Genomic DNA, 24,491 nt, shown 5'->3' on the forward strand with positions numbered 1-24,491 from the left:
TAATGTATGAAAAATGAAAATGTTTTGAATATTCCACTTGGGAATATTACTGCTGCCACCGTCTGGGTGGCCAATGATTAGCTAAGGGTATGAATGTATATATGTATGTATATGTATATACATATACATACATACATATATATATATATATATATATATATATATATATATATATATATATATATATATATATATATATATATATATATATATATACTCACAGAAATATATTTAATTAAAGCATGAAAGATGCAAAGGCAAAATCAAACAATGAACTTAAAAAAAGTAAAGGTTACACAAATAAAATAACAAAAAAATATAACTTTTTGGGTTAAATAACAAATCAAAGTAACATATTAAAGAAAAAGAAATTAGTATTTTTATTTTATTTTTATTTTTTTTATTTTTTTTTTTTGCCATTTTAGCAACCATTAGCTCATAAACTAACTTTACCGCAGTGAGTTCTCTCCTTCGTTTGACCCTCGCGGCTCGCTGTAGTCCCGCCTCTGAGTTTTACCTCTTATCCTGTACAAACACACGTGGATTTTTACCTACGCCAACAACCATCAACAACAACATGGCAAGCCACGGACTCACCTACGAAGGCTGCAATTTCTTCCGACAGCGGCTAGTTCTATCGACACTTAGTGGAAAGCATGTCAAAATTAAAAACATCCGCTCCAGGGACGACGAGCCGGGGCTTCGCGGTGAGAAACAGCCCCGCTGTTAGCTCGGAGGCTAACAGGCTAGCTGCTACGCAGTTGGGAGTGTGTGTTTACAGGAGGCGACCAAAAGGGGGGGGGAATGATAGCGCACATTACCAGACTATGGGATTGATTTTTACCAGAACGCTTTACAATACATATATCAGAGTTATGTGAGTTATGTTGTTAATAGATATAGTAATGTATCCCCCCCTTTTTTTTTTAGGATTTTTTTTTTTATTTAAACATGAAAAAACTTATGCGTTTGTTAACTTGCCCTTTGTAATTTTATTTTCTGTTTTAGATTTTGAAGCCAGCTTCATCAGACTTTTGGACAAAGTCACCAATGGCTCCAGAATAGAGATAAATCAAACTGGTAAGCATTAACATTAAGACACTTTATCTTTCTCACTTAAATGATTTGTTTAAAATATCCTGTTTGGTTGCAATCTATGTCAGTATCTTATTTTCAATGTGTCCATTAGGTACTGTGTTATTCTACCAGCCTGGCTTGCTGTATGGAGGCTCTGTGGAACATGAATGTAATCCCCAGCGTTCAATAGGATACTATCTGGAGGCTCTGCTTATGCTGGCCCCTTTTATGAAAAATCCTCTAAAGGCAAATCTGAGGGGCGTAACAAATGATCCCATTGATCCATCGGTAAGTTTGAACTCTATGGAAGGTTTATTTCCTGATCACTTCATTAGGGCTTCAACATAGTCATAAAACATATGCAAACGTTTAATTTGGTCTGGTTAAGTACAACACAAAGACATTTCTTAAAATTGTTTATATTAGCAGATTTTATCCAGTTTTCCTTCTGTTGGAACTAGAGCTGGGTGATTGATGAATCATAATTAATTTTTATGAAGATTTTCTGTTTTCATTAATGCACTTCTTGGGCTTCCATAGATCAAAGTGACATTATTTAATCACTTTTTGTTTCCTAGATGTGTACTTATAACTGATAAACTAGCTGAATTTGTGCAGCCTTCATTTAGTTTATTATATTTTTATTGTTTGTTGCGAAACATAGTTTAACAGCTTATACTTGGTCACCTTTTAAAAGGGGAAAATGAATCAAAGATTGGATTTTTTGTATTGTATTTATTGTGTTTGTGTGTGTATATATAAATACATATCATTATATTATCTGTATTACCCAGAACTAGTTTCAGTTATTTAATCTTTCATCTTTGACCTTCATTTTTTTTTTCTTGGTTAGTTTAGTTATATTTTTGCCATAAACTCTATGTGAGCTTTGTATTTTGGATCATGAAATGGATGTAAAGAACGGAGAACTCTGAATATGTGCAGAAACGCCGTGTTCATGAGCTAAACTATACGTAACTGATGTTTGCTGTAAAACCTGACTACAAGTCCAAACTCTTGGTAATTGATCAGATAGAGAAGATGACTTGTAAATGCAACCATTCAAAGCTGTTTAACAGGGCTAATGGGTTTGCATGAAAGATTTATTTTCCATTGTCTCCAGTGTCCTTGTCTGCCTGTATGCTGACCTTTTCTCACTGTTTTGGGTTACAGTCCTATGCTTCTGCAACTGCCTGGTCCCTGTTGTAGAAATGTCATTTATATGGAGACTTAATTATTTACCTCATTTCTTTTGTTTCCCTTTCAAGTTAATAAGCTAAATATGCATCATCTTATTGTTATTATTGGCTCTTTATCCTCTAGGTTGACCTGTTGAAGTCCACAGCTCTTCCTCTGATGAAGAAGTTTGGAATCGATGGAGAATCATTCGATCTGAAGGTGAGGGATTTGGTACTGCATTAACAGGAACAGTATGGCGGAATCGTCTTTTGCAGGAAATGCATTTGCATACAAAAGCAAATGCATGAGGATACACCCATGTGAGCAAGCCTATTTTGACTATTGCCGTGCTGCTGCTCCCTCAGGTGGTGAAGAGAGGGATGGCACCTGGTGGAGGAGGAGAAGTAGTCTTTACGTGTCCAGTCCGCAAAACCATCAGGCCAGTGCAGCTGACCGAGCCAGGAAAGATCAAGAGAATCCGAGGAGTGGCGTATCCTTCTCTGGCTAATTTCTTTCTTTTTTCTTTTGGTTTGCATTTATATGATACGTTAACAAAGAACGATTGCTCTAATGTTAATCTAGTACCACAATTTCTGTTTTGGATTAAAACACCATGGTGATGATGAATGAAAGTGTTTCTTGCTGCTAAAGGTGGTTCCTGTTTTTTTTCTCCTAATAATTTTGTTTTCTAGCATTGATTTATAGCCTGGGTGCCATTCCGAACTTAGTCCCGCCCACAAGGTTTGAGGTCGGGAAGTTCGGTCTGGCTCTGCTCCATAGTAGCGCGAGTATGATCGCCCACCCTCTTCTTATTCTAGGTGCGCAACTGCACGCTTTGATTTTTGTTGACAACAACTATGCCTGGCTTAACATACGTCACGCACTCCGTTGCTCTTATTGGTTGTAGGTCTATCCAATTGAGTGCAGAGGCATTTTTTTTCCTGGTCCGTTCAAAACACGCCCCATAATCACAGCTCTATGGAGCAGTATCAGACTCATATTCTGACTAGAATTGAGTAGGACTACGTCAGGCTAATTGATTTAAGTATTTACTCACTAAATGTTGGAGCTCCTTGACTTTTACTCTCAGATATTCGGTCCGAGTTTCTCCTCAGATGGGAAACAGGATTGTAGAATCAGCCAGGAGCGTCCTGAACAAGTTCCTTCCTGACATCTACATCTACACAGACCACATGAAAGGAGCCAACTCTGGAAAGTGAGTCTCTCTGTTCATGTAGTCTTCCAAATATTTTCTTTTTTATTAAACCTTCATTTATTAAACTTGGAGAGAGGAGCTGCTCTTTAAATACCATTTATTTAGGTACTTAAATTGTTTTTGTCATCTGCAGATCGCCTGGTTTTGGTCTAACGTTGGTGGCAGAAACCCTGGACGGCTGCTTCCTCAGTGCAGAGATGTCCTCCACCCCACAGGGGCAAGGAGACCCGGTCCTGCCAGAAGACCTTGGCAGGAATTGTGCCAAATTGCTCTTAGAAGAGGTTTACAGGGTATGGTTTTTAAATACTCTGATTTCCATAGTAAAAATTCACCTGACATTGTTTTAAAATGGGTTGCCTTTACAGGAAAACACGGGTCTGTTTGTCTGTCCTTATTTTAGAAAGTAATGAGATGGTTAAGGCAGATCATGAGACAATCAGACCAAATTATTACTGTTTTTAAACAGCTGGTAACAATTAATCTGTTAGATATATGTGTGAGGAAAAAAAGTAAGATTCCTTTTAGCTAGAGAAAGTCTTCAATTAAGAAACATTTTCCTTATTGCAGTAGTGCGAGTGTCTTCAATCAACACCAGTCATGTTCAGCAGACATCTCTGCTTCAGTTCAGGGTTAAACTGGTTCTACAGAGGAGCTTTATTCTTTAGCTTTTTCAGTTGTTTTCAAACAACTGCTGGACTCAGGCTGACAGTGGATGAGAGGCGGGATACACCTGGAGCAGGTTAGCAGTCCGTTACAGGGCAACACAGACACGAAGGAACCCAGGAACGGATGCAGAGAACATGTATGGGATAGAAAAAGGAAGGAGCGACTGGTTGGATTTGTTGAGTTTTGCTTTATCATAAACTAACACTTGTTTATCCTCTCAAAATCCACACGGTCGCCCGGCGACCCTGTGGATATTTAGTGAGGGTAATAACTCAGAATGCATAAAATTCCACCGGTAAAATTTTTACCAATATAGACATGTTAGAGATCATTGGAAAGCTTAGATTCTCCACAATTCAACCACCAAGATCATTTTATGGACACAGCGAGCACCAAAGTACAAACAGATATAGCAGCATGGCAAAATGTAAACATGACAAAGTGTCCACAGCTACATACTTTTGAAGGCATCCAGAAGCTGTTTTATATATCCAATCTTCAATTCTTTATACTCTAGTCGTCCATAAGGGTCCACAGATTAAAAGTAATCCAACATATTAATAATAACAATATTCCATGATGAGAAAATCATCTATAACCTCTGGTTTTTGACATCAGAAAATTCAGCTGGTCAAAGCTTATTCTCGACATCTTGGTAATATTTACTTCTAATACTTATTTCCTCGGTTGTTAGCCCAGGATGTTTGGTATGGTTCTTTAGATCGTCTTCTTATCTAAAAGACAAAAGTGTCTAGATATTTTTATGACGCGATTTAAGCAAGATAAAGTCCCCGAAATTTCACCTCCGGTTCACTTCCTGTCAGCCAGTGACGCATGTAATGCAGAAACTAGAGGGTGTTAGCGTTCAAATAATGTATTGCACACGTTATTGTTAAGTTGTAAGTAGCATACTGTGCATGTATGAGATGTAAGGAATGGGAGGCGGGGCTGGATCTGTGTTTCCTTCTTCATGGAGTGGTGTGATGAGCGCGGGAGCGCATGTTGTTAACTGTTAATGGCGACCATTAAAATGTGGATGTTAACGTCAGTAGTGTGATTATTGGGCCAACATTGGTAGCAGAGGATGGCCGCTGCTGGAAATTACAAAGTTCCCCCACCGTTCGACGAGAAGACGTCTTACGAAAGTTGGAAAAATGAAATTGAAATCTGGAGACTTGTTACCGACTTGGACAAAAAGAAGCAGGCCCTGGCGGTTACCCTGTCGTTATCAGGAAGAGCGGGAGAAAGCGCGCTGGAAATCGCTGCGGAACATCTCAACGACGATACAGGAATGAGTGTTCTTTTAGACAAGTTGGATTCAGTGTTTTTAAAAGAAGAAAAGGATCGACAGTACGAAGCTTACACGGAGTTTGACCGGATCGACAGACGCGGCGACACGTCCATGATGGATTACATTATCGAATTTGAACGACGGTACAACAAGTTACGTAAGTTCAAAATGGAACTACCGGATGCAGTGTTAGCATTCAAGCTATTAGACACCGCGGGGCTAAACGTTAAAGACAAACAGCTAGCTCTTACCGCCTGTTCCACTGTATCTTTTGACAACATGAAATCGGCTTTGAGAAGAATCTTCGGTGATAATGTCTATCCTCCACAAGAGGGCGACTCAGCCTTTTTCACCAAATACACAGGCAAGCGTGAACGGAGTTCAAACTCGGAGCAAAGCCCAAGAACAGCTGCAGGGACTAATCCACTCGACAAATACGGGAGAAGAACTAAATGTGCAATATGTCAGAGCACTTTTCACTGGGCAAAAGACTGCCCCAATAAAAGAGAACATGTGAAGCTAACAAATGTTGAGGGATCAAAAGACAACGTTGAGGAATGTAATATTACTCTGTTTTCAGACGAATCCACATCTGACACACAGATCTTCATGGTAGAAGCTTTGGGCTCTGCTGTGATTGACACTGCCTGTACAAGAACTGTGTGTGGTGAAAAATGGCTTGCAGATTATGTAAGTGGGTTGCCTCAGAGAGAATTAATGAAGATTAAAGATGAAAAAAGTGCAAGACCTTTCCGGTTTGGGGATGGAAAACTGGTGCAATCCACAAGAAAGGTGACTATTCCCGCAACAATAGGAAAAACTAAATGCAACATTGAGACAGAAGTAGTTCCAGCAGATATACCGATGCTTTTGAGCAAAACATCACTGAAGAGAGCGAGTGCTGTTTTAGACATTGCTCAAGACAAAGCAATGATGTTTGACCAACCTGTAAAACTTGAACTGACATCTTCTGGACATTATTGTGTAAACTTAAGAAAGGAAAGGATCAATAATGAAAGCCAGTTTAAACAAAGTGAGACACCAAATGATGAAGATGAAATTCTCATTGTGACAGAAAACATGGCAACAAAAGAAAAAAAAAAACAGTACTGCTAAAGCTACATAAACAATTTGGACATGCCTCAGTTGACAGACTACAAAAGCTCTTATCTTGCTCAGGCAACACCGATGATGAAAGCATTACAATCCTCAAGGAAATTGTAAAAAACTGTGAAATATGCATCCGGTACAGTAGAGCAAAACCTAAACCTGCAGTGGGCTTACCCATGGCTTCAACGTATAATGAAACTGTAGCGGTGGACTTACATGAGCTTGAGCCAGGTTTGTGGTATCTGCATGCCATCGACCATTTTACAAGATTCAGTGCAGGGAGCATTATCACCACAAAAAGACCCAAAGAGATCGTGAAGCACTTTATTCACTGCTGGATAAGCGTTCATGGCCCACCATGCAGATTATTCACTGACAATGGAGGTGAATTTAACAACGAAGAAATAAGAGACATGGCTGAACATTTTAACATTGAGGTTAAAGCCACTGCTGGATACAGTCCATGGAGCAACGGCCTACTGGAAAGACACAATCAGATTCTCACTGAAATGCTACTCAAGGTAAAGAGAGACAACAAATGTGACTGGAAAATGGCTCTGGACTGGGCTTTGATGGCAAAAAACAGCATGCACAATGTACATGGCTACAGTCCATATCAACTTGTTTTTGGTCAAAACCCAAACCTGCCTTCAGTTCTAATTGATAGACCTCCAGCATTGGAAACTGATGTCAACACATGGATGGGTCATCACACTGCAACACTGCATGGTATGAGAAAAGCCTTTGCTGAGGCTGAATGTTCTGAGAGGATCCGAAGAGCCCTCCGAAAACAGCTGCGACCCACAGATGACAAATATGAAACAGGAGACAAAGTCTATTACAAACGTACAGACTATCAGGAGTGGAAAGGGCCAGGTGTGGTTATTGGCCAAGATGGTGTAGTAATATTCGTCAGGCATGGTGGAACGTATGTCAGAGTACACCAGTCTAGGCTGAGAAAAATGAATGAGACACAAGAGAAACTAGGGGAAAGCGAAAGCAAAAATCCATTTAAAACGGATGACCACCTTTCAAAGACACCAGCAGCGGTACTTGATGAAGAACATGACTTTGAAAGTGAACATGAGGAGGAGATGGCACCAACAAGCAATGAATCACTTGGTGTTGCAGAAAACAGTGAATCCTCCTGTGATCCAGTACAACCTGAAGGGGATGGTCTTCCAATGACACACACAACTGTAAGTGAAGGAATAAAACTAAAAGCTGGACAAGGAATTAAATTCACAGACAAAGAAACAGGTCAAAAATATGCTGGAAAAATAACAAGCCGTGCAGGGAAAGCCAGTGGGAAACACAAAAACTGGTACAACTTAGAATATACTGAGCCAGAGGAAATTGCTGGATCTACAGGATCCATTGATATGGGACAAGTAAGTTAAAACAAACAAAAAGACTATTGTTCCTTACATAAGTTAAGTTCAAGTAAATGGAGTTAAAATAAGTAAAGTGACTATTGTTCCTTACATAAGTTAAGTTCAAGTAAATGGAGTTAAAATAAGTAAAATGACTATTGTTCCTTACATAAGTTAAGTTCAAGTAAATGGAGTTAAAATAAGTAAAATGACTATTGTTCCTTACATAAGTTAAGTTCAAGTAAATGGAGTTAAAATAAGTAAAGTTAGAATGCTAAAATTTCTTCAGCCTGTTATGTGTTCTTTAAAGAAAGAGGGGAGATTGTTAAGTTGTAAGTAGCATACTGTGCATGTATGAGATGTAAGGAATGGGAGGCGGGGCTGGATCTGTGTTTCCTTCTTCATGGAGTGGTGTGATGAGCGCGGGAGCGCATGTTGTTAACTGTTATTGGCGACCATTAAAGTGTGGATGTTAACGTCAGTAGTGTGATTATTGAGCCAACAGTTATTTGGGCTTACAGTTCCTAAGTTATTTGCTTTTCCATTTGGTTATGCAAAATAGGCTTACCCAAAACGAGGTGGTTGTTAAGAGGTTAATGTTCAAAATTACGATGGATTGGGTGAAAAGGCTGCACCATGGTACAAAACCTGAACCATAACTCTGAAAGCCACATCTGTTATGAAGCTGAAATTTGTTGAGTTTGAAAAAGTTTTTAGTGTAAGTAAATACATGGGAAACGTTTCACAAGTAGAAATGAGGGCTTTAGCCGAAAAATATACAACTAGTGTTGATGATATTGTGTTGCATTTATAATTTTAGCTTTGTGCTTTTGCTCCTCTGGCCTGGACTACTCACCCACGTGAGCTTTACGGCTAAAGCTTTATGCTTTTAGAACCGTAAATCTGAACATTTGTTCAAGATTGTGTTTAGTACCTTTCCTTCTGGAAACTCATTGGAGATTCCTGACATACATAAGATGGACATATTGGCCTCTGTTTGTGCGAATTGCTGCCTTTGTTTCCCCACATTCTCTTGTAATGACTTGTCTGCAGATCAGCTGAGAAAATGTTTCCCACCATCTATGGCTCAGTATTGTGATGGTGGTTTGCAAGATGTCATATGCTGAGTAGTCTTGACCAAAAAAAGAAGAGAATAAATGGATTAAAATCGAAAGAGAATAGGTTGACGATGAGATAGAAAAATTAATAATACAACACATTCTAGGTTGTGTTGTTGCATATATCTAAAGTCCTCCTGGTTTAATGGCTTTTTAAATCTCCCTTTACACCAGTCTAGTATAACATTGTTGCTAAGTCCTGTCTCCATGTGCAGAAAACAACAACCTTCAGTGTGTTCTGACACTTTTTCTCCTCCGTGCATCAATGTACCTGTCCCTTCCCTGGATGATAATAATTATATTATATACACTATAGCATTTTATATACACTATATCATTTTCCTCATCTACCACACCATTTACACTGCTTTAAACACCCAACAATCCTTTGCTGCATCAAAGCCACTGCCACATGCCCAAACGATGGTCACACCTCTTAAAACGCCTTAAGAAAAAGTAAGAAGGTGGAAATTAATAGCAGCTTAATTCTAATCAGATTATGTTAAAAAGCAACCTATAATCAGTCTAAGATGATTGTGAAATACCCAGCATCCCTAGTTTTGACACAGACTTAAAGTGGAACTTAAAGTGGAACGCCGTTTTTTTTTTTTACATTGAGCTCTTGATTTTACGTTATTACATCATGTTCTACTCACCCATATGAGTTTTGTGTCATTTGGAGCCGTTCTGAAGATATTCAGACGTCATACACACTCCGCTTTTTAAAAAATATATATAATTATAAAAAAATATAACCGCGGATGTCTTGGGGACAGTGATTCATCTACATGCTATGAATGCTGGCGTACCATAAATGATAAATTATGAACATTTCAGTTTGTGCCTTCAAGTCATTTGCCCATAGGAAGACGTTACTTGGATATAACCTAATGGAATATCTTCAGAACGGCTCCAAATGACACAAAACTCATATGGGTGAGTAGAACATTATGTAATAACGTAAAATCAAGGGCCCAATGTAAAAAAAAAAAAAAAAAATGGCGTTCCCCTTTAAAGCTCCAGATTAGAGATTTTTTTGTTTTGTTTGTATGTTATGAGGCAGCCTCTTGGTTTGTTCAACAGGAACTATTGAGCAGATATCAAAAATGAAAAAAAATGTGTGAGTCTCTCCACCTGTGTGTTTGTGCTTCATGGACCACAGCTGCATTAAGCTGCTTGTTAACTGGACATACAGACAGATCGCCTCGCTTGTTGATGGGTAAAATATGCAGCTTCTACAGAGCGTTTACAATAACGGCTTGTGTCTTTAGCATTTCCCCACACGGCTGCGAAGCTCAGGCCTCTCCCATCGGAGCCATGTGAGTCCAGTTAGCTGGTCAGGGTAGCGCTCATTAACTCTGAAAGAGGAATATTGTTGAGGCATCCTCTTAACTCCAGGCGACAGTGCAAGGCAAACCAGTTTCTCTTTGCTGCGTTCCAGAGGGGTAAGTTTTGAAATGTGTCCGTTTCAAAAAGGCTAAAGCTCGTGGAACGTAGTTTAGTTTTACGTTTCAGTATTTTTTCCTTTGTCTTTTCTTATATTTCTAAAGTTGGCAAAGAAAATCAGAAACAGCAGAAAGAGCATCTCAGTGAAAGCTGGTATTGGAAACGTTTTTTCTTAATTTTAGAAAACTGTTCAGGATTAGTGTTTGGGGGCAGGCATGGGTGCCCTCCATGTTTCTGTTTATTTTATGGTTAATCAGTAAAACCAGCTAGTAGCGCACCGTCCAAACACTGCGGACAACTTGTTTTCTAAAGCAACGTCAACACTCAACAGGAGCTGATGTAAGTGCCGCGCTCTATTACAGCTTCATCTTTCTGTATTTCTTTACACAATCTCGATATGCTTAATTTAGATTTTTTATTTAATCCAAATATTAAAAAAAATATTAAACCAGGATTAGTAAGAAATGCTTTGGCTTTAACTCATTTCTGCTCACTAATAAAATATTAAAACCAACCTTGGTCGCACCAGATTTAAAGGATTGATTAATTTATCACTTTTTAACCATAAAGTTCTGCTTTTTAAAGAAATAATATCGCTCTGTGGGCTTAAGGGGCTTTTCCATCAGTAGCTTTGTGGTGACTTTTGGCCTCCTTACACAAAAGTCACAGGCAGGGGGTGAAAATGAAGGTTTTGAATTCAAATCTAGTCTCATAGTTTGCTCTGCTGCAAGTGGAAATGAACAGCTTTCTCAGATTTTTATTCCTGGAGACAAATTGTTTGCTTTTTAGTCACTATAAATTTTTTTAAGCTATTAGTTGATTTTTAGTCAAATGGTAATTCTTTTATTTGCTTATTCCTTCATTATTTTACAAAATTAAATAGAAAATAATGATGAATAATGCCTTTATATATAATATAGCAAAAAATAGCAATATTACCAATATCTATGTTTACAAAATGGTGGAAGAGAAGCAGTGGCACGTGTTTTAAAGCTTAATTAATTCAATTAACAAACACTTTGGCTGCCGTCGACAATATAACAGTGTTGTCATCCTTCCACAATGTTTTCAGTGTTCTAATTGCGTAATTGAATCATATTTCTGCTGACAAGCTGTCACGATGCCACAGGATTGACTGCATTACTTTGTCCAACTAGTTCTTTAGAACCACAAAATGATTTGGAGATATGGTAAAGATCTCTGCTCCTGGGTGATGATAGAAAAAAACAAACACAAATATAGTTTGGAAAACACATCTGGGTGTGTCCATTGAGAACGACCCACTTCTCACGGATTGAGGATTTTTGCATAGCTCTGGTTGAGTAACGGCTGTGGCATGTATAAACTTGAATGCACAGAGTAGATTCTCTGTCTTGTGAATGTTTGATGTGTGTGAGACATGTGGAGCGTTTGGCAAAGAGATATACAGGTGGAAAATTTTACACATCTATGACAAACACGTGCAAAGGAATGGTTAACATTTTCTTTATCCATGTTTGTCTTTAATCTCAGAATTATTTGATGGTCAGCTCTTTCTAAACATCCCCACCTCCATGACGTACTTTGCTGTTTTTCACTGCTAAAAAATAGCTTTTTTTTTTTTTTTCTCCCCTCTTTAGGGCGGCTGTGTGGATTCATCCAATCAGAGCCTGGCTCTGCTCCTGATGACCCTTGGCCAACAGGATGTGTCAAAGGTTCTGCTCGGGCCGCTGTCCCCATACACGTAAGCAGCTGTTATCCAGAACTTCCTGATCCTCCTACCCTGACAAAAAGAAGGAATTTTAAGCCTGCAGAAAGTTGGACTCTTATCTGCTGTTTCTAAATGTATTCCTTATTAACTGAAAGTTCTTCAAATTCTGTTTTTAAAAAAAGTGTTTGGAGTTAAAAAGGTGGAATAGGTGTGCACAGTTGAAATGGATTTCTGTTTCCAGACAGAAAGCCATCTCGCGCAGCAGCAGGACCATTAAAGGTATATAGTCATGCTGTAGGCTTATACTAAAAAGACCAAAATCCAGTTGATTATAATAAAATGAGGCTTTACTATCCAAACCTCCACCCTGATGGTGTTTAGGTTGTAATTTTTTACTCTAAATACACAAGATGCTGGGGTTCCTATTTAGCCTATAGCCCACTTCCCTGCAACTCCCAGCAAAATCCCCTCCAACTTCCAGCCATTAGAGTGACCCCCTCCTTCACCTGGGCGTGCATATTTTTTACTCTGACTCCACCCTTTCACTAAATTACAGGGTCTGACCAGTAGATGTCGCTTCTCTTTAGATCTTAATGTCTGCAAATCATGACAGAATATTTTAGTACAAAGATTGATGTTTAAAAAGGAATTGTAGAGCACCCGCCAAGGAAAGTGGGGAAATGTTGAATGGCTACTACTGTATGAACTGACATAAAAAAAAAAGTTTGACGCCATCTACCTGAGAAACCGTTCAACTACCACAAAGCCAGATGGTCGCCCGGGATGCAGCTTCTCAATAAGTCCTGTCCTTAAAAGTGCTAATGTTTCTATCTACTTCTCAGCATCAGAATGCTTTCTGAGCTCTGATCATTAGAGTAAAATAAAGCTGGAGCTTTAGCTTTAGTTTACTCCGATGATCAGATTGTTTTCCCAGGGAAATCCCAGGTTTTTTTTTTTCCTCTGGGAGTCAAACGTCATCTTGCCCCTTTTCACATACATTGAGTTCCGCACTCACTCGCCTCTATTGCCTCAAGTTCTTGACCAACTGTATGCACACACAGTGACACAATCCCAGTCACAGTACAAATGATAAATATACACAGAGAGGCTACTTTAAATAACAAACTGCAAATATTACGACAGCAGAACGTCGTAATTTGTCATAAAATATTTTATGCAACCAGATAGAGTTACTGGTGTGTAGAATTAAAAAGAAAACTCTAATAACTGTGTATTTTTAATCCAAACAAATGCATGCATCTTTGTAGCTACAGCTCCCCGCTGAAGGATTCATAGGCTTTGAACATTGTCCTAATTTGGCCACAAACTTCCAACACATTTTAGTGGTATTTTTTGGTATAGATCAACAAAGTATTTAATCTAAATCCAATTCTGTACCTTTCTGTGCAGTTATAGGTGCAGATCTTTTGTATCTATTAATTTCAGTAGTGACTTTATACATCTAGGTACTGAAATAAGAACTATTCTTCTCTGCAAAATCAGTCAGATGTGTCTGAAAGTCCTTCTTTTAGGTCTTGGCTCCATATTCTCTGGTGGATTTAAGTCTGATGTTTCACTGACTTACTGTATAAGCAGTTTTTGACCAGATTGGTTGTTTCTGCTGGGTGGAAAAATGCATCCTTCTCCTCACATTATGTTTCTATCAAAGAGTTTAATGTTTTGGATGTTTTTTTAGATGATTGATGATAAAGTTCTTTCTCAGATGTTCAAAGCTCATAATTTTTTCCAACCAAACCACTCCTTTATCCTTGATGAGGCTGGCCCTCCTGTTGCTGTTTGATCACTAACTGACCTCTGATGCCTTCATAAACCAGCTGCATCTCAGATTAAATTACAGCAGGCAGATAATTAGCCTAAAAATCAAGACTTAAGCGAATTTCTCAATTTTCCTCAAAAAATCCACAAATTCAAGCAAAACTTTTTGTTTGAAAAAACATTTCATATCTTGCTTTTATCTGATAATTTTGCAATGTTTAATGCTGGTCTATGTGATAAATCCCCTCTACAACACTTTGTTTGTGATTCAATGTGACCGAATAGGAGTAGCAAGGAGCATATAATCTTTTCCAAACCTCCCTTTGTATTTTTGTTTAGAGGCTGAAGCAATCATTGTTTTATGCTTTGAGGTTAAATGGATATAAAATGGAAACAGTTGAAATAATCTAATGAACCACAGAAGGGTTCAAACTGCATTTGGTAGCTCTTCTTGTCATCATAAGGAGCGAACTATGAACTGTCCATTTTCAGCTATCATGGTACCGGTGCTGTGTTCCTCTCAAGTACAGTACTATGATAACTGAAGATTGGCAGTGCCATCACAAAACACTCCCCATCTGACTCAGGTAATGTTCAAAGATTATAAAGGGATGGTTAGTGTTTTTCCTAAAAATATTTAAATTTTTGTTTTGAAAAAGTTGTATCCAACAGGAGAAGAAAGGAACCTACCATCCCTGCTTAAAGGAGACTCCAAATATGCAGGTTTTTAATGCATATCTGATAAACTCTATTTCTTATTTTTTTATTATACAGGATCGAGTTCCTGAGGCACATCAGAGATTTCTTCCAGATTATGTTCAAGATCGAAGTCCAGAAGCCTCTAGAAGACGAGCGGAAAGGAGGTGATAAAGTTCTGATGACCTGCGTCGGTGTCGGCTATAGTAATATAAGCAAAACTGTTAAATAAAATATTTTTATTTTGTAAATGTTGATTTGTGAATATTTTTTTATTTCTTTCAGCCCGATAACTTAAAAAAATTATGGCTGAAAACACTCAACTGCAAAATGTTAACAGTACAGAATATCATTGAAAATTAAGACCTGTTTAGGGAATAAACAGAATGTCTGGATTATTTCCATTCATTCAGGTTAATATCTGGCACTCATTAGATCTTCTGTTGGTTATGGGTCATCCTTTCTCCAGGCTGTATGTGAGGATATGGATGATTGAAGAAGTCAGTCTTCATGGCCACACAGCTGCATGAGGGCTTCACCGTAATTACCTGACACTTCCGTCTGCACATGCATAAAGATATAAAGAGAAGGAATTAGTGAATTTTTAATTATAAAAACACAAAGAAACCAGACATTTAAGCATTTGAGCTTAATGATTAAACTGAATCCAGCTGGGATACTGACCTCTAGCTGGTTGTAGAGGGTAAATCCAAACAGCTTCTTGTATTCCGCTTTAATATCCTTTAAATCGATCTCAGAGCGACTGACCACGATCCTCGTCAGCGTTGACTCTGTGGTTCCAGCTCCCTGAATGAAGCAGGACATAAACTGCTTCAGAAATTTCATTTATTTAATGCACTTTGCTTTAAATGTGCAGTTTCACCATTTTTTTGCTTCAGTTTCCTGCCGCCTTTGTATCAACAGTAAAACATGGCTTAACATTCCTTTCCACACCACCAACCAATAACAGGCTGATTTGGCACAAATGTATCAGACTTAGTTGGTAGCTGTTTGTTTTTAAATAGTTGATTTTTACCTTCATGGCCTTGAAGAGCCTCTCAGCGAAATATGCAGGGGCATTCTTGACACACTTAACTAGATGGAGAATAAATCAAGGTTAATATTCAAAGGATCCTAATAGATGAAGATGCCTTGTATTTGTGCTATTAAAAATTTCTCACCAATGGCAACAAGAAGTTTCTCCAAATCTCCAGACATCTCGCTCTCAATGCTTTCCTGCAGAGTTTTTTTGCTAATGTTCTTGTACTCGATCAAAGCTGAAGGAACACAACAGAAAAATGTTTTTTTACTTTTCAATATCAGTGATTGGTTTATAAAAAAAGTTGATATGCCTTTAATAGAATAGAAAATCCCTTTATTGTCCCACAATGGGGAAATTGTGGTGTTCCAGCAATAAAAGGTTATAGCAGAAGTGGTCACATAATTTGGACTTTAGAAAGTGTATAAAAATAACAGAATAAGTAACAGTTAGGAAAATAAATAAGTACTGTACAGTGTTTTTACTAAATAAATGTTCTGTATCTGGAGAGTAAATCAAACGGCTGTGGACACCTTTACAGTAATGGATGTGTGAAAAATAGCAACATTAGCTGTGCAAAATGACAGCAGCATGTTATTTAAGTGACCAAGAGAGAAACTGCATAAATCAGCATGAATTTAATGACTCTTTGAGGTTGTTGGAAGCAGTGATGGTTATAGTCTTAAAGCTGCTGGGAGGAAGGATCTGTGATAACACTCCCTGGTGCATTTAGAGTGCAGCAGGCTGTCATTGAAGGACCTTTCCAGCTCTGCAACAGCTTTATGTATGGGGTGAGAGCAGGGGCGGATCTAGAAAAATATTTATGGGGTGGCAAGAGGGGGGCAGGAATTTTTTAGGGGTGGCAACATATGGCATTTGTTTACACTGAATTTAATCACAGTTATCACAGTTTGGTGAGAATAGTATGTACAGTAAGTGTTTCATGTGAAACAGTTCATATTAATAATACATCGTACAATGTGATCTCACTTAATAGGAGATAGAAGAATGATAACACTACTTCTAGAGGGGCATTATCACAGGAAAGGTATTAAGGTAAGACACAGGTGCTGAGTCGCAGATGTGTGAGATTGACTGTCAGAGAGGCAGCTTTGCAGCATTTGCACAAGAAGAAACTATATAAAGAAAAAGTTACCTATCAGAGATCTATGGACTGAGCTGGACTAAAGTGAGCATAACTACACAGTAGAAATAAATGGGTCAAGGCACCCGAACAAGGTACCAGACATCTATGTATTGTTTGCTCTGAACACACATTTACCCCATTTGTTCCTCAGTAACTTGACATACAGCAGTTACGGCAACATTAAAGGGACATTTCATGCATGTAAATATGCTGTAGATAGAGCTGTATATGGAGGACCAACTCTGCCATATTTAAAAATAAATACAGAAATAAATAAATGCTCAATAAATAAATAATCATACAATTAATTGCCACCAAAAATACAACCAACAAATAAATGTAATTAGAAATTATATTATAATGGCAGGCAGAAATGGAAAAAGGGCAGGCAGAAAGAAATAGCGGCGAAGAAATAACTAGGGTAAAAAAAAAAACAAAGGAAGAATAAAACAGACAAAAATATTATAACATGTACATAAGTAAATACTTAAAAATATAAGTAATTAAAAAGTGAAGTTGAAGATAATAAATGACAAAAAAATTAATAAGGTAAATATTAAAAAGGTAAAGAAATAAAAAGAGTTATATACCTTTATGACTACCTGTATAATTTAATTTCTACTTACATTTATTTGTTGTTTGTATTTTTGGAGGCAATTAATTGTATGCTTATTTATTTATTGAGCATTTATTTATTTCTGTATTTATTTTTAAATATGGCAGAGTTGGTCCTCCATACTGCTGTATCAACAAATCAACAAAAAGGCGGGTTCTGTATGTTACATCAAAATCTCCACAAATCTGAAAAGAAGCAACATAAAAATACATTTTGCTTGTGAGTAGGTTCATACAGGTCATTTCTGGATAGTTTCATATTATATATACAAAAAAAGAAACAACAACACTGCTTCATAATAAGCAGGATTTACACCAGTATCACATTTTTAACTTTTAACACTTTTGATTTTATTAAAGGAAATATCAGATTTTCTCAGGTGCCAAAACAAAATGTAACAGCTCTGTAAAGGTTCACCAGAGAGCATAACATAAAGTTAACATGACTATAACAGCTGAATGCAGTTATTTCCATGTTGCTGCAAAACGCTTCACAACTTTATTTAGATCCAATGCCTTTGTGCGATTTGATTTGAGTTCAACCAAACTTGATCGTCTCTTTTCTGTCATAGTTGACCGCAAATATGTCTTTATGAGCCTGAGACGTCAGGCCTAACTAACATTATAGTTAGAGAAATAACGTTCTGCAACCTGATTTTTATCATCTCAAAATCAGCATTGCAGCTATGCTAGCAACATTGTGCTTTCATTATGATTTCATTTCTCGATAGATAGTTAATCAATTTTTACCTGTTTCATCCCGTTTCTCCTCTCCCCGTGACCCCAGGCTCCCTCGCTTTGCCCCATTCGGTTTTCAAAACAATCAGTCTCAGTCGCTCTCGCGTCATCTCGTGCTGCATTCACTGCAGTCCGACATTAGAAATTAGCGGTCGTAATTCTCAAATGATCCATAATTTATAAGCCTCGCCACCCCTACCGCCAACTGGGCTGGCAGCTGGGGGGGCAAGGCTGTCATTTAGGGTGGCATTTGCCACCCCATGCCACCCCAGTAGATCCGCCTATGGGTGGGAGACATTATCCAACAGAGAGGTTAATTTAGTTAGGATCCTTTTGTTTCCCACCTCCTGCACAGAGTCCAGAGGGCATCCAATCACAGAGCAGGACTTCCTGATCACCTTATCCAGCCGCTTTCCCTCAGCTACAGATAAGCAACTACAGCTGCAGATAAGCCTTCTGACTTCTTAGTTCTTACAATACTTCTTATTGATAAGAACTATGGCCACAGAAAAAATGACTTAATTACTATTAAACTCAATTATGCAGAGAAAGATTAAGCAACTTGGGTCAATTATTGCACAGTTGTAAAAATTCTTCTTGGAAATACTTTGTGGGTAAGCCTGTTTAATTTCCCTTAAATGGAGTCATCTGTACAGATGAATGTTAAGGAATCATGCCACCGCTGTGGAACGCCTTCATATGTCTCGACCAACTTTTGTCGTCTTATGCGACCTTGTTGATCACTGACAATTCACACGGACCACAGGCAGGTAGCTGAGTCTTCTAGCTGGAACCCAATAGTTCCTTCTTTCTCTATCCAACCAGAAGGAAACCTTCTTTTCCAGTTAGTACCCTCTCCCTCACCACATGTGAGTAAATACAAACGGCTTCTTGGTTCCCTGGGCTGTTCTTCAAGAGTCCTGAATAAATTTTCTATTAGTACCATTTTGACAGATGTTGGTTAAATACTGGCCCAGCTAAATCACTTCTACTTAAATACGTTTAAAGCAACAATAAAGTAACCTAGAACATTTAGAATGTCCCTTATGCATCATTTTGTCTCTGAACTGAGAAAAATTTAATTATATCAATAGAATAATAAGAGTTTAGCGTTTTTCTCCATTTATATATTATTTATCCCTCACTGGGACAAATAAATGGGATGACCGTCTCAATTATTCTACGCTGTCCTGTTTTGAAAAAGGAATACTTAAATATAATTAAAGGTCAATCTTATTTATAACATTCCTTCCCATGATTTCCATTTTACATGGATGGTAAAAAAAAATGAGTTAAGCTGGATATTTATTGAGAAGAAATAACAGCTAAACCCACTTTGTCGAAGCTGAGGAACACTCCTGTGGCACAAGATGTCGATGAACTTCTCCTCATCCGTTCCCCATTTCTTTTCTCCAGCCTCATACAGCACCTGTGGGGGACAAGGTTGGCCTCTTAGGGTTTCACAGGCTTTGTGGCTAAATAATTGTCAGTGAAAGCACTAGAGGGAAAGCTACCTTTAAAAGGCAGAAACCTAAGTGAAGAAGACATTAATTAAAAATATTAAAGGTTACCTTAGCGTCTGCTTTGGCTTTGGCTGCATCCACATTGGTGCTCTCATCTCTCTTTCCCTGTAAAAGCAGATGGATGCATGTGGCATTAAATCAGTGAAGATCAATCAAAAGGGGTGGCATCTCTTTCAAAAATTAACCTTAAAAGGTCTAATATATCTGCAAATAAACGTGGAGATATTTTCTCTGAATTCAACCTTCTGGTTATTCCTATTAATTTACTGTATCTTGCACAAGGTTAATTTTAAACAGAGGATTTAGATGATAAATCTTTGCCTTCCAAGCATTCAGCAATCAGCCTGTTTAGATATAGTTCCATTCTAGCAATATCTTTGGCAGGTTAATGCATCCCCACCTTCTAAATAAATGTGCTGCTGCAGGGAGTGCCGCAAACACAGCCTGGTTACAGTTTTATCTACAGTACCTCAGCCAAGATGAGAAGTCCTTGGCCATAATCTCCAGATACCTCCGACTTCAGATCATGAGTCATAACTCTTCCAGTCTCTTTAATGAAATGAAAAAATCCGACGAATTTCACATTTTTGTAAAAAACAAAACACATTCTAAACCAGCTATGAAATATTTCTGAGAAGTTTCAGTGACTAAGTTTACTTATTGACCCACCTTTCATGTATGCGTCAGACATTGCTTTAATCTGTTTGTTGGATCTGGAAGCGAAGATTTCTGTAAGAGTACTCTCAGTGGTTCCTGGACCCTGGATGTTAAAATAAAATGCAATATTTTAGTGAAAACTAAGCCTTAATGAACAAATATAACTTATTTAGGAATAAACTGTGATCATGTGTTCTTTTGACCCCAAAAACCTGATTGAAAACATAGCCTGGTGCATTAAATTCAACTGTTAAGCACATTTTGCTTTGATATTAGTGATAAATCTCACCTTCATGGCTTTCATGACTTCATGACAGTCGTAGACAGCAGGAGGCGTTACCAGAGCGACTAACAAGTCCTCAAAGTCTCCATGGGTGTCACCTTCCAGGTCAGCCACTAATGTCTAATAAGAGACATAAAATATGTTGAGTGTATGCTATTATACAAAATTAAAAATGACAAGATATTTTCTATATGGTTCCCATTAGACCCAAAAAAAACTAAACAACAACTTTCTGTTTATTAGTTTTAAATATAAAAACCCTTTATTTATGTTTATTCATTTTTATTTTGCCAACTCAAAGAAACTGATACTGCACACTGAAACAAAGTATTGGCTGCATTATGCTGTGGTGAAGCTGTTTAGGGTTAATGGGGAGTTGGTTAAAAGTAAGTATTCTGGTTTTAGCCTCTGTTAAAGGCAAAAACCGGGTTGATCCTCCAACATGAGAACTCTAAACACCCCGGCAGAGCTACAATGAAATGAGTTACGTAAAAGCAACAGTATATATGTTATATAATTCAATCTAACTTTCATTATTTGCATAAGCAAAGCTACTAGAGACGAAAACAAAAAAACAGTTGTAATGTGGTTTAAATGTATTAACATAAATACAAATGCATGTCTCACTTTTAGGTTTTGTGTTTGAAGCGTTTTTCCCCATTTATTCACTTATTTGTGTCGGTCTATCCCACCAAAAACCAAGATAGCACAAAGGGGTTTGAATACTTTTTTGAGCCCTCCCATCATCTCTAGTCACATACCCTTCCGGTGGCTTTCTGATAAGCTGCGCTGATAAGCTGACGCTGGGCGTTACTTCTTTGAGTCAGAACCTCAATCAGTGTTTTTTCTGTTGTACCTATGATGATTAAAGAAACAAGAAAAAAAAAGATTTTGCATCATTTTATCGAAATTATTGGGAAAAAAAAAATCATTTGAACTTTGCATTATGTCTCTTAAATAGGGCCTATGTGTTTCTGAATTATTACCAATTGTTTTAGTGATTTAGTGTATCTACAAAAGAGCTATAAAAGAGCCTGATGCCTGTAACTTAATAACTCACCAAGCCCCTCTATGGCTTTCCTCAGAGCAGCAACGTCTTCGTCCACCTTAAAATTTGCCTTTTCCTTGACAGTTCCTCTTGCATTAGACTAGAAAATGAATAAAAAAGTCAACACATTATATATAAGACAGGTACCAGTCAACTATGCAATGCAATTAAATACAAGTTGTTTCTTTTAGATAAAAAAAGGCCGCTTTGATTCAATAAAAAAAAGAAAAGAAAAAAAAGAAAAGCTGCGTCTTCATATTTAACCTACATATGTGCAGGGGCAGAGCTAGATGGGGGGCCAGGGGTGGCCATGGCCATCCTTAGCCAATGATTGGCTAAGGATGGCCATAAACTGTAATACTCTCAAGTGGAATATTCAAAACTTTTTGTGGTTAATTACACACATCAATATAAAAACATCAAAGACGATAAGTACAGAATTCACGCTCTGTTCAGAACTAGATTTTATATTTTATGGGGTAAAGAGAAAGACATCTAGGAGTCTTCAGTGAAATCAAAGATAAATAACAATTTTAATAAAAACTTATCAAATAATCAATTTATGTAGATATTAGTGCTTGTAAATATTAATTTTATGTAGAATGTTTATTCATACAAGTAGGTAAGTAATGAAAATGGAAAAGATTTACGCCCCAGAAATCAATTTGTTAGCAAAGGCTGTAGGAAAGTATAGTTAGTCTTTATTTAGAAAATATGGATGTTTTGCACATGTTAATTTTCCTGTTGGCACAGTGTAGATTGACCGTGAGGTTCTGGTGCTTATCCGCTTTCGGCCCCCACTCTGTGTACATTGTTTAATGCCTGGCCACCCTTATAAAAAATTTCTGGCTACACCTCTGCATATGTGGACAGCAAAGTACCGTATTTCTTTCAATATAACTGTAAGTAAACTCTGAAGGTTTAAATAAGTAAATAAGTAGGTTCAACTTACAGTTGCAGTCAGTGAGGAGGGGGAATCTAAGAGCAGGTCCAGATCATCCTGCATCACAAGTTGAGAGAAATTGCATTTTATTCCCAACAAAAACATCAGATTAAATAATAACAGGTATTTTTCAAAAACTCACCCAAACAGAGTCAGACATCTTTGTGTTTGCTTTTTGTTTATTGTAGAGTAAAACGTTTAGACCTAGAAAGAGGAACAAATATCTTATAAGTATCAATATAACTCTTTAACTGATCCGCTTTATCTCTCTTGGTTTAAGTTTTTCAGATAAAAATAAATCCTGTGCATTATGAGGAGTGCAGGAAATAATGTAACATCGATTTCTCCATACTAGAGAAAGAAAAAAACATCCTTCCAGAGCAGAAAGGCGCAACAAAACCAAACGTGAAACACAAGAAACGCTTAAGAGCGTGAATCTAAGATAAAAATTAAGGAATTGCATCATGTTTTGTTTCTTACCTGATTTGAAGGATAAGCTGATGGAAAAGCACGTTTGCAGTGAGTACAGACTGACTGCCACACCTTTCAGAGAAGTTGAGAAAGGGAGCCACCCCCGTTATGTGCTGAATCATAAAACTCCTCCTCTCTGGAGCAAATCAGCTTTAACTCATTGTGAGACAAAACATTTATTTTTATTAGAATAAAAAAAAATCTACTTAGTTAAGATGTCAACTTTAACCACGTTGCTTAAGCAAATGTTGAAAAAATTAATTAAATTAATCTATTAATTAATTAATGGTGATTCAGAAACTGGTGATTATTTAACTGTTTTATATCCCCCCTTATTATGACATCTTTTATTTAATAACTCTGATGTTTCTTATGTATTATTGTAATATTCGAAACTATTTTTATATGTTTTTTGTATGTTTGTATATTTTATAAAATATTTTTTTAAATCAGTGGTAGCAGAGTTTGGTTCGTTGTTTAAATTTCCACACCAAATTAATGTTGAAATCCCACGGATAAGATATGTGGGAAATACATTTTGTCTTATTTCTTCATTTCCTTCCCCTCCCTCTGTCTGACTCATTCTTGGACCTGCCCTTAGATATTTCTTCTTAGAGTTGGAGCCAACGTTAGAGCTTAGGTGATTCAATTTCACTCTTCTTAAGTAAATATTTTCGGTTCAAAAATACAATTTTTGGATATCAGAACCCAAAAGTTTGCAAAGATGCTAAAAAAAAAAAAAAAATCCACGCGATCGAACAATAGTGGCACCTTGTGGTTAATTCTCAACACTGCAGACCGGACACATTTTTTACTAAGCTAAAATTTAGAAACTATTGGGAAGTCATTAAAACGTCCGTTATGTCCCGGTCTCCAATTTAGCATACACGCATTAGCTATTTTTTCCTTTAGTGTATGGCTGCATTCCAATTAGAATATATTAGTGCCAATGCTGTCAGCAGCGGCCTGTGGGTGCATTCGGTTACGTTTTGCCGGTGTCGTGCCGGGGTGATGACGATGCGGCGTCAGAGGCCATTAATGGTACACGAAGCGGAACGATATCAGAGACTAATTTTTAGGGATTTTATAACCAATGAGCTTACAGAAATTAATAGATTATTGGCGATATATAATTTAAGGCACGAACATTATCATAACGTTTCTAGACTCATAAAATGCTGCTATGCTTAGGCTATCAGTCACATACTCCGGTCAGCCGGGGTAAGCCGCATGACACATGATGCGAACCTACTACCTTTGAGCGTACACCCTAAGTAAAGTCTAAAAGGGGATCTTCTACAAGTTAAATGAAGATAATAGTACCATTAATTATATCTAAACGTAAAGTTGGCGTTAATATCAGAATTACCGTGAACATGTGGGAAATTT

The 24,491-nt window shown here is 37.5% G+C and overlaps 2 protein-coding genes across 2 annotated transcripts; one reads left to right on the forward strand and one right to left on the reverse strand.

Annotated features, from left to right (window-relative positions):
• Positions 1-494: 494 nt before the first annotated feature.
• On the forward strand, positions 495-14,893 carry rcl1 (RNA terminal phosphate cyclase-like 1). The gene is made up of 9 exons (XM_038283653.1): positions 495-707; positions 1,009-1,080; positions 1,190-1,365; positions 2,401-2,475; positions 2,622-2,746; positions 3,347-3,472; positions 3,606-3,762; positions 12,096-12,199; positions 14,717-14,893. Exons 1-9 carry the CDS (start codon positions 578-580, stop codon positions 14,868-14,870), a joined length of 1,119 nt encoding a protein of 372 aa, XP_038139581.1. The 5' UTR covers positions 495-577; the 3' UTR covers positions 14,871-14,893.
• On the reverse strand, positions 14,861-23,255 carry anxa3b (annexin A3b). Its single transcript, XM_038283654.1, has 14 exons — positions 23,112-23,255; positions 22,774-22,835; positions 22,641-22,688; positions 21,701-21,788; positions 21,402-21,496; positions 20,647-20,760; positions 20,370-20,460; positions 20,170-20,249; positions 19,749-19,805; positions 19,513-19,606; positions 15,820-15,915; positions 15,675-15,733; positions 15,323-15,445; positions 14,861-15,199 (listed from the first exon to the last, which is right to left on the reverse strand). Exons 2-14 carry the CDS (start codon positions 22,789-22,791, stop codon positions 15,140-15,142), a joined length of 1,023 nt encoding a protein of 340 aa, XP_038139582.1. The 5' UTR covers positions 22,792-22,835; positions 23,112-23,255; the 3' UTR covers positions 14,861-15,139.
• Between the last annotated feature and the right edge of the window lie 1,236 nt (positions 23,256-24,491).

This window comes from Cyprinodon tularosa, unplaced genomic scaffold, assembly GCF_016077235.1.
Source record: "Cyprinodon tularosa strain WSP-4 unplaced genomic scaffold, ASM1607723v1 ctg196, whole genome shotgun sequence".
NCBI classification, from domain to species: domain Eukaryota; kingdom Metazoa; phylum Chordata; class Actinopteri; order Cyprinodontiformes; family Cyprinodontidae; genus Cyprinodon; species Cyprinodon tularosa.